This window comes from Glycine soja, chromosome 11 (assembly GCF_004193775.1).
Source record: "Glycine soja cultivar W05 chromosome 11, ASM419377v2, whole genome shotgun sequence".
NCBI classification, from domain to species: Eukaryota; Viridiplantae; Streptophyta; class Magnoliopsida; order Fabales; family Fabaceae; genus Glycine; species Glycine soja.
In genome coordinates, this window is record NC_041012.1 from 17,613,269 (window position 1) to 17,625,387 (window position 12,119).

At 26.2% G+C, this 12,119-nt stretch overlaps 1 protein-coding gene across 1 annotated transcript; it reads right to left on the reverse strand.

Moving 5' to 3' along the window:
• Nucleotides 1–5,711: 5,711 nt before the first annotated feature.
• Nucleotides 5,712–6,800, reverse strand: LOC114374108. The gene has a single exon (XM_028331710.1). It carries the CDS (start codon nucleotides 6,499–6,501, stop codon nucleotides 5,986–5,988), a length of 516 nt encoding a protein of 171 aa, XP_028187511.1. The 5' UTR covers nucleotides 6,502–6,800; the 3' UTR covers nucleotides 5,712–5,985.
• Between the last annotated feature and the right edge of the window lie 5,319 nt (nucleotides 6,801–12,119).

The window sequence follows — 12,119 nt, forward strand, 5'->3', positions numbered from 1 at the left end:
TATTTATATGTTAAGAATTGATTTTATTTATAAAAAATATATTATTTATTACTAAGTGTTAAAATTAAGATTAGATTGGTGAAACAATTAATTTTCAATATTATTATATTATATTTGTCTCACTTAAAAAAAATTGAAACAAATATTTAAAAGATATTGAATTTTTTACTTATAAAAGAAATATTGAAATCATAATTAAAAATAATTTAAATTTTTTTAGTTACAATAGATATTTAAATGGAAAATTTTAATAATTAAAATTTGTTATAAAAATATTGAAACATAATTTTTAATTGTATAATAAATTTGTTAGTTGTAAAAATTATGAAATCAAAATTTAAAATTTAAAATATGATAAGATTTTTAGTTTAAAATATTGATTGAATTCAAATTTAAAAATATATTTGATTTAGTAGTTATAAAAAATATTGAAACGAAAATTTAAAATATGATAAAATATTAGTTTAAGATAATGATTGAAATCAATTTTAAAAATATATTTGATTTAGTAATTATAAAAAATATTAAATCAAAAATTAAAATTTAAAATATGATAAGATTATTAGTTTAAGATAATAATTGAAATCAAATTTAAAAGTATATTAAATTTGTTAGTTACAAGAGATATGGGAAGTAAAGTTTAAAATATGATAAGATCGTTAGTTTAAGATAAGGATTGAAATTAAATTTAAAAATATATTTGATTTTATAATTATAAAAAATATTGAAACCAAAATTTAAAATTTAAAATATAATAAGATTGTTGGTTTAAGATAATGATTGAAATCAAATTTAAAAATATATTAAATTTGTTAGTTATAATAGATATGGAAACCAAAATTTAAAATATAATAAGATTGTTAGTTTAAGATAATGATTGAAATTAAATTTAAAAATATATTTGATTTTATAGTTATAAAAAATATTGAAACTAAAATTTGAAATTTAAAATATGATAAGATTGTTAGTTTAAGATAATGATTGAAATCAAATTTAAAAATATATTAAATTTGGTAGTTATAAAAAATAGTGAAACCAAAATTTAAGATTTAAAATTTATTTACTAATCCATATGTTTTAATTTTTTTTAAAATTATTTTTTTAGAAATTTTTTATTCATTTAATTTATTTACAGAATTTGATAATTAAATAAATTTGATATTTAATTGAATGATATATTTAGATGTTTATTAAATAAATATGATATTTAATTGAATGATGTATTTAGATGTTTTTTATAACAATTGATAATTAAATAAATTTGATATTTTTTTTACATATGTAAATACTTATTAAACCTATCATTTTTATTTATAATTTATATATGTAAACAAATTAATTATTATATAAAAATAATCATCACAAAATTTATTATGTAAATTTACATATACATTAAATATAAATTAAAAATTTAGTGTTATATATAACGACACTATTTGTTTATAATATAATGTGTCTATTAGTTCAGTTGGTTTGAGTGTTTTATTAATAATGCAAGTGACACAAGTTCAATTCCTTCTTGGGCTTGGATCAATCCGTATGATCATATGGGTTGCTTATCTATATGTGCATATCATTTTTTTTTTTGCTTATCTTTACTTCTCTGACGATAAAAATCGACCAAAAATCATTGTACACTCCTCATACACCACTGGAGATCAAATATGCCTCCAAACTGCCCTTAACGGAAACAAATTATACTAAGTGATGGAAATTTTACGGAAAAAAAAATTGCACTGCATAAATGAAAAAATCCTGCTGCCATTTATAACCGAAAATATCATCATTTTGAAAATCAGTGGGTACCCCAAGCAATTCCCTTTTTATAAACTACTGAGTCCTATTAGCCTTGGGCTTCTTTGCCCCCACAACCATTAGTTTTTTTTTTTTTTTTCTAATGATGCTATTTACACAAGTTGTTTTTTATGGTGAACATATAATGTGAGTATTTTTCTTTAAACATGATTTATTTCATATCCAATGATTATTCAAGATTTAAATTATAAACTTAAGAGGCATTATATCAACTATTGGTAGTTATAAGTTATTTAATGCAAGAAAATCTTGTCCTCATAATATTTACAAACATATAATAACACCATCAAAGACAAAGTATAAACAAAGACATAAATATCACTCCGACTTTTATAAATCTAAAAAAAATAAGTCTCATATCATATTTAATAATTATTTATCTTAGTTTTAATGTATTTAAAAATATGTCAAAAAATATATTCCTAACATTTCTCATGATTACTTACATTTTCAAGAGGAACCCCAAAATTTTGGCTAACAAAGGATAGATAATATATATATATATATATATATATATATCCAATTAATATCTAATTTTTTTCCTCTATATGTTATCTATCACATATACATTTGAAAAATTATTTTTTAAAGGATTGAAAAATTATTCTTAAATCATCCAAATATATCTCTGGACCAAATTCACTGAGCGAGTATTATTTATCTCACTCATTACAAATATTTTTTTACGAGTAGCCATAAAGTATGGATAAAATGGTCATCTCAATATTTATAATTTATAATTACTGCAGTATTTTAACAAATGCATTGTACGGCATACATATTTTTTCTTAAATAATTACGATTCATAACAAAAATTAATATCTAAATGATATTATATACGAAATTCATGATAAATAAATAAAATAATATATAAATTATATTTTAGATTTACATTGAATAATTTAAATTGTAACATAATACTATTTTTATCATGGATAAATTCTTTTAAAAAATATTGAAACTCGAATTAGAGATAACAATATAAAGATGATAGTTTGAGATGTAAAACATTTTGGTTATTGTATGAAATGCACTTTTATTGAAATAAGATATAGAATATTGAGAATCACTTTTTTTTTGTTGGTGAAAATTGAGAATATCTGATTGAAATAATGAAAAAAGTGAGAGACTTACTTTCTATATTGAGGATGTTAATTTATAATGTAACAAAAAAATATTTAATAATCAAAATAACATTAAAAATAAAATTTATAATATAAAAATAGTAATAAAAAACAAAATAAAATGGTAGAAAACAGGGGGAAAGAAAAATAAGTCAATTCGGGTTAATTAAGTATTATCAGACTTGAAAATGTACATGTTGATGTCCATTCCTTCAATGATTGAAATACACATTTTATGATTTTATCAAATGTTTCAGTAAAAAAAAAACATGATTTTATCAAACCTGAATATTAAATCAACTCGTATTTTTTTAGTCAAGATGTAGCCGGATTGATCAAATTCATTTGTTTTCTCTTTTGAAGGCAAATCCATTTGTTTGGTTGAATTCATAATCACACCTACTTTTCTTGACAACAATACTTTGGCAAAGGGAATTATGAAGTAGTGGTTGATCCACGTTTTGGTTTTTCGTGAAGATGGGCCTCAAAGGGGCCTACATCTTTTGGAATCTTATTTAGGGGTTATTACTTTTTGCATTTCTTTTTCTAACAATAACTCCTATTTTTAAAAAAATTGTTATTCCAATAACATTTTTTTATATGTATTCGGTTTAATTGTTTTGAAAATTAAAATATGAAATCATGTAAAAATAAAATGACTTTCCAAATTTAATTTTTTTTAAAAATTATAGTTTTGAAATTTAATTTTTAGAAATAATTTTTTTCCACATTCGAGAAATAAGGGGATTGTTTAATTTTATTTTCATTTCCTTTTTTTATTTTCACTTCTGATTTACAAAAATGACACTTTATTTAAATTTTTTTCATGTTTTTAAATATGTATTCCTTTATACAGGAAACATAGAAAGTGACATTCGAAAAGATAAACCCCATAATTTATGCTTAATTAACTTTGATTTTGGTTATAAATAACATGTCATTATCGTGTCCCTGCTATAAATTCACTCAAAATTAAGCTATGAAGGCATCTTCATCATTAATCTGTTAAACTAAATTAGTGAGATTATAATTCCTATTATAGTTCAATCTTCATAAAAATTACTCGATCATTCATAATTTTAGTTTTTAAAGTACTTTTAAATATAAAAATAGATATAATTACCTCTAATCATAACTCAATTTTTTGGGTTTAGACCACATATATACAATGAGAGACAACTGTGCATGATCAGTATTAGATGTTGTCTTTGATTGTGTTTTATTCATTTTTTAATGTGAAGATTTAAAAAAGCTAATGATGAATTGATATTTGATTATTAGTACACTTTAATTCAAGGAGTTTGTGGTGTAGAATTATACAACTTTGTGTTGTTGGTCCCCATAACCATTAAACTCAAACCATATCAAAACCAAAACCTATTAGAGAAGAGCAATACCAAAGACATATTAGAGGATAAGTAATAGATCATGAAGAATTAGAAGTTAGTAAGATGTAAAAAACAAGAATAAAGGGATAATTTTGATTTAAGGTTCTTCTAATAAGAAGAGCCATTATGATCAAATCTCAACCTCAATAGTGGAAGCTTTGTGAAATCCCCCACAAAGCTTCCATTATTTTCTTCCCCCACCCCCCCTTAAGATTACCATGGTGTAAAATAGTTGAACAAGGAAGAAGAGGAAGAACAAGGTAGTTGGAAGTGAAAAGGTAGGAAAAACTAAGAAAGATTATTAGAAAAAACTTCAAAACAACAATGGTGGTGGATTGTTGGAGTTGCAAAGGAATAAGATGAAAATTCATGAAAATAGAAGAAAATGATATTGAAATAAGGTCAATCCTATTTATAGGCAATTTTATATAGGAGAAAAAATTACATTTCAACCTCAAAAGTAATGATAAATAAGGTGTCTTGATTCAAAATTTGAATTGTCATGATTATTGAATGAAATTATATGGTGGTTGTCATAACTTTTTGTAAGGTCTTGAAATCACAACTCAATTAATATATAAAATAATGTTAATTATAATTACACTTCAAATCAAGATATCTTTTTTACTTTCAAACAAGTTATGACTTTTGAAATAAATTTATAACTCGATGTGCTCATTGAACATGTCTAGTCGAAAAATAACTACTTCATATTAGTCTTAAGGTAAAGTTTGCATAATGGGCCACCTCAACCTAAAGTGTTGCATCAACCCAAGTATTAACTAAAGTCAACAAACTAAATGCAAGATAAATGAAATACAGAATTTTACCTTAATTTAAAGTAAAGTTAGCATGTCATTATGAAAAAAATAGAGTAATATTACTTGGGATATATAAGTGTTATTTCTAATTTCATGCTCAATCAAATTTAGATAATGTTCTCTTTCAACATCCTATTCCCTTTTAATTCATTTATTTGTTTATTTATTTTCAATGTAAAAAATGAAAAAGCCAGCGATGAATGGATATTTGATGAGTAGTGCCCACTAGTTCATGAAGTTTGTGGTGTAGAATGATAGAGCCTAATTAGCCCATTGGTCCGAAGCCTAAAGGGCTAACTAACCCAAGCCAATATCAAAACCCAACCCCACCACCAATCACCCCAACAAAGCTGGTCCTACTTTCCTTTTTCTATTTTTATCACGGCCCCCACCATCCCCTCCCTAACTTCCACTCACCCATTTTAGATTTTTCATCAACACAACACACCATCCATGAAAGACAGCCATTAATTACCCAGAAACAAAAACTCAAGCGATCTATCACAGCACATGCAGCTTTATCATATCATATCGTCTCACTCTCCAAACAAACACCATCAACATATTGAAAAAAAGATATATATTCCTTGAGGGTACTACGTACGTAGATACAAAATCACGAGCCTCAGGTTTCGGAATTAATAACCGAAACCTCTTATAATTACCTCATATACGTCAACGTAACCACCACCAAAAATTAACAAAAGGAAAACTCAACTAAAAATACATACCAATCACAACAGTAACAGAAGTAGAACCAAAAAGGGTTAAGAAAAAAAAAATAATAAAGATTCGATTCGATTCGGTTCGGTGAGTGAGGGTTGTGGGGTTTTTTTTTTAGTCTTGAAAACCGGTTTTGGCCCAAATGGCGTTTCGGAGCGTGCTGAGATCCCTTCCCTTTAGGGTTCTCCCAACACCCTCGTGCACGGAGAACGAAGCTACCCTATTCCTCGCAAGAAACTCGTGCGGTGGCACCCTTCCACTCCTCTCATCGTCGTAACCCTCGTTGTTGTCGTCGTTGTCGTCGTCGTCAAAGCTGTTCCTCCTCCGGTACTCATCCCCGAGGATCTTCGACCAGTCGGGGATGTTGACCGGCATTGAAGCCGGCGCGCCGGAGGAGGAAGAGGGTTTTTTCTTGGCCGAGGAATTATTAGAGCCTCGGCTGTGAAGCGATCTCTGGAACTCGAACGAGTTGGCTTGGACCGAGTTGTAAAGCTCTGACTCGTCGAACTCGAACGCGGATTCCGAATCCATGGTTAGGGATGCAGAGTCGTCTATGTCTGAGGCCACAGGGAGAAAACGATGGCTTCGTGAACTGAAGTGGTTCTTTCTGCTCGACATTATTGTAAGCATGCAAGTGGTGATTTTATAACAACGTTGTTGTACGTGTGGAGGAACTGTTGAAGGTTCTTCTGTTGGTTGCTTCCGCTATATATCTCTGTGTGCTAGGTTGTAATTTCGTCCTCGATGGTTTTCTTTTCTTTTCTTTCTCCTACGTTGTTGTTGTTGTTGTTTATGGTTCCTTTGATGTGCTTTTATAAAGAGTTTGTTGCTATAGTAATCGCCTTTTCTTTATTCTCGTTAGGAAAACGAAAATCGGTGTTGTATTAATATATCTCGTTTTCATTGTTGTTTTTTGGATAAGAATACAGGGAAAAGAGAGAGAAGTTAGGAACTGATTTATAAATGTTGTTATTCTTGTTAATATTGTGTGTGGCGTGAAAATAATAATAACAATAATGATACGTAGCAACTAATAAAGAGAAAATGCCGCGTTACATTCTAGATAAGGTTCCATTCCATTGATTCCATCTTCTCTGTCTTTTCTTTCCCAGAAATGTGTGAGAAACTACCAAGCACCCACACATTTACTGTTCCAACTTTTCCAACACATCTCGTTTGATTCACAAGATTGTACTTTGCCATTGCTTTTTTTTTTTAATTATATATATATATATATATATATATATATATATATATATATATATATATATATATATATATATATATATATACTATAGATATTAGGTAAAACTGTACGAATATCAAGACTCAAATTCCAAACTACAGTGTTAATTGAGTTAGAACAACTTCACATGGAATGATTGTTGGTTGATCCACACGAAGCTGAAAAAAAAAACAATTTGTATGTATATCCACATGAAAATTCATGCATTTTAATTATTATTTACCTATAATAGTTAACATGCTACGTACGACTTGTGTCAGAATTAATGTGAGATGGAAATCTTCAAAATGAAATAAAATAAAAAAGTAAACGATTTATATAGTAATACTTACATATAAGTAAAAGCTTGTTTTTTTCTTCTCTGAAAATTGTGGCTATAAAGTTCACAGCAAAGTATTATTAATAAGCTAACATGTTTAAAAATATGTTAATTATAATACCTAATTTATTCCTATGTGATGTAAATTATTGAAATTTATTTAATTACAATTAAATTTAAAGTGATGTAATTTATATTTATATATTTTTATTATAAAAGCCAATTAGTAATAAAATCTGATAATTTTTTTATCTAACATTAAAAGTTATCTAAAATTACTTGAACTTAGAATTAATTCTAGAGCCAAAATTAAAATCCTACCGTAAAATCTATCATGTAAAAAAATTACAAAAAATCACATTGATTAATATTTGAACCTAATTCTGAAAAATCTATCTGAAACCAGACAGGCACACCCACCTAGTCTCTATTTCGGTTCCGTTCACCTCACTAGTTTGAGAGGAGGACAAATGTGATACTGTAGACTAAAGACTCAAAAAAGAAAAAAAAAGAAACGCGTTACGGTGGATATATGTAGGACACGTGGTGTCCAATGATTTGGTGAAAGATGAAGAAGTATGATATTGATGGCACATGAGGTAGGACCTCAATCCTAATCTATCATTATCTAAGGCTGATTAATTTCCTGCCTTGCCAGCTGTCCTTTGAATCTTTTCTTTTAATGAATAAATATTAATCATTCATTTTTGTTTAAAAAATTAAATTTATAATTTTTTTCTTATTTTCTTTTTTTAAAGGTGAATCAACCTTATATTTTTTTTTCTTCATGGAACCCAATCTTAGTATTATTCTCTCATATCATAATCTCCTTTATTAATCATTTTATGTATATTTTTTATTATTATTAAATCAGTCTTATATTTTTAGTGCCCCAAACTTATATTGTTCTCTCACATCATAATCTCCTAAATTAGTTTTATTTAATATATTTGATTGAACATTTTAAATTAATACTTTTTTGAATGCTAAAAAAGTAAAGTTAAACATCATTCATTTGAGTTCATATGTTCTATTCAGATTCTAGAGAAAGTCCATTAACGTTTATGCTTTATTGGACACATCAGAAAAAATAAATAAATAAGATTTAATTAAATTTTTTATACATGTAATATATAATATTTTTAGATTATTATTTAATATTCATTTTTTTTAACAAAAAAATTTCAATTTCATTTTAGTAATCGTCTTTTGTTAATTAATGATATGATAGACAAAGTGTCACGTCACCATGTTTTATTATAGACATCTCATTGTCATGTCATCAGCTTTAGTGATATGGCACTGACGTGTTAGTGATTAGACGTGATAACGTGACACTTCGTCATTATGTCATCACTTAACGGAAGACGGTTAATAACAAGTGATAAAATAAAACTGAATTTTTTTCATGCAGATATTTGAAAAAAATGAATTTTTAGGTAATAATTTGAAAATAATCTATTTTTCAGATATGAGAAACTTATTTAATATATGACATGAATAACTTATTTAAATCATATATAATTGATATTTTGCATTCTATGATCAATGTACACATGTAACATGTTATGTCTATCCTTACTCTTCCTTCCTTGTTGTTATCTGGATCCAAAATATATATCTCATCATTTGATCTTGTTGAGTTTGTTTTGTCTAGATATTAAATGTACTTATTTTAACACTTTAATTTCATCTTTAATACTATTTTATTAATTTAGTTCAATTGATTAAACATGATAAATTAATAGGTGAATTATTATAAATTTCAAATAGTATTTTTTTTGTTCCTACCAATAAAAAATATTTTATTAATTTAATGTATTTCTTATTTTGAATGAGAAATTATTTTAAAAAAATAAATAAGATAAAGTTTCTTAAGTCTATATTAAAGTAAATTACATATATGTTTATCAAGTTATTTTAATTAATTTTTAATTTTTTTAAAAGTTTAATTTACAAATATTTGATCAAATAAAAGTGTGAGAAATAATTTTTTCTTATTGACTTATAAAATTTACTTTTAAACATAACTTAAATTTATGATTACCATTTTTATTTTTATTTTTAATAAAATAATAAAATTTATCATTTTATCTGAAATTAAATTATTTATTTTGATAAAAATTTTCATTATCATTTGTTAACTAAAGAATTGTTTTTTAGATTGACTCAAATAAGTTTTTCAAACCTATAAAAATAGATCGTTTTCAAATTATTACCTAAAAATTTATTTTTTGTCAAATATTTACCTGAAAAAAATTTCAATTTTATTTTATTACGTATCGTTAATTCTCTTCCGTGAAGAAATGATGTGACAAGTGTAACACCATCACATCCAATCACTTACACATTATTAGCACGTCATTAAAGGTGATGACACATGACAATGATGTATATATGATAAAGTGTTATAATATGACATTTCATTTATCACGTTATCACTTAATATAAGGTGATTAACGACAAGTAATAAAATAAAACTAAAAATTTGTTTAGGTATTTGATTGAAACAAAAATAAATATTGGGTAGTAATCTAAAAACGACCTATATTTTGAAATTTTTTTATTAAACCAATAAATAATAGTACTTTCGTTTCAAATTTCAATTATCCTTTCAATATTATATATAAAAAAATCAATTATCCTTTTCTTCCCTAAAAGAAATTGAAGCACATCTGTTATTGTAATTGTAATATGAGAAATGTTCGTAACATTTTCTTAAACACTCTTTTTTAGTTAGTTAAAATTTACTAAAAATAATCTGTTTTTATGGGTTCTACTTCTAAATCATACAAAAAAATCAGTTAGAAAGTCATAGACAAAGTATATGTAGCTAATATCCGTCATAATTTCTCCATAGTTAATTATCTCTATTGTAATAAAATTTGTTTACTTATTTGATACATCTTATTTATACATCAAATTATAAACTTATAAAAATATCCTCAATATAATAATATATAAACAATAAAGATTAACTTTAATTTATTGAATATAAATTTTTGTTTGTTATTTTATTATTTTTTAGCAAGTTGGGTGTGTCCTTTTCTTAAAACAGACTTGATTTCTTTTACAATAAAAACAAAAGAAAATGATTATCAGCCAACTTTAACATAACTATGGCATGCTTAACATTTGTGTAATTATTTCATCTAATTAACTTCAACATAACTTTGATTGCATATGCTTTTTATTCGTAGAAATTAAAAAATTTATAATAATTCAACAAAAGTAGACTCTCTTAATAATTACGCGTATGTAAATGAATGGAAATAACATGCATGCCTACAACTATATATTTGGACCTCATTACTCACCCCTTACATTCAATGACTTTGGCATCGGAGTGTTTGTGCAGCTGAATGGAAGTCTTGCTACTAACTGGAAGTGGCCGCTGGAGTTGCCTGCTTCGTCCACCATATGTGGAACTTTCCTAACAAGAACCGTTTCTGCTTCTATTCTTTTATTAGCAAATGCAACTACTGTTATATTTTTTCTGGTAATTTTAAATATACATTCACTTTCTTTCTTTTTTTACCTTTCCTTCCTAATTCCCATCTTTCTATTCCTCCATCTCAATCCACTTCAAAATGAAATCAACATTCACAATTTTCCATATTTCCCCGTACGTGAAACTTAGTTTGGGCCCTTGACCCTCTCATACACAAAAGGGAACAAAAAATAAAAAACACTAATACACTGAAAACAACATTTCATTTCGTGCCACCTTTTTAGGTGTCCCCCGAATTGCGACTCATGGTGCATAATAGTAGAAGTATTTTTGCTTTATATTTAGAATCAAGAGAACGTATCATGATTAATAATAATTAATATAAAAAAAACAATAAAGTAATATCATTTATGATATGTTCGATGTTCCCCTTTGGTTCCTTCAGAACTAACACTGTCTAATATGCTCAAGTTAATTATGAACTTAATAATTTATATGGATAAGCACTTGACTGGTAAAACGAATTAAGGATATGAAACTACAATTAAAAACTTTGAAAGCAATGTATAGAGGATACAAAAAATAAAATAAAAAATTCTGTACCCTATTATAACGGATAAGAATTATAAATTATGCGAGACAGGGAGGGTCCTACCCTAAGCTAGTGTGTGCCTTAGCCATTACATGTTAAACATTGATTATATTATCGCATTTAACATTTTGCTTTTGCCCCTTCTATGTGTTTTAAGGGTAGGGACTAAAGTTTAAAATTTATGTCCATTTTTGCTATAATGTGGATACCTGACAAATCATTCAAATGGTGATTGATTGGAGTTCTTATTTTATTGAAAGTTCTCTCACAGGGCGGCATAATATATGCATATGTTCATTATATATTTGAATTTAATTTGTTTGCCACTTATGAAAACAATAACTCTCAAAGGGCCAACAATATTGCATTGCATCCATTGATTAGTGGATTTTAGTACCAAGAATAAGAGCTTTATTCAAAAGAAAAGCCAAAGCACCTAAGCCAGGATCTTGAAAACTAGACTTCATTAACATCAAAATGGTGGGTTCTTCTTCCTTTTTCGGAGAGATAACAAGTGGGAGTCTTATTAAGATTCCTCTTACTGAGTGATGGTTATTACTTTTAAAATTGATTTTAACAACCTTAATTTCTTTTACATTTTTACCGGTTACTGATATAAATCCATGTATCATGAGGAATT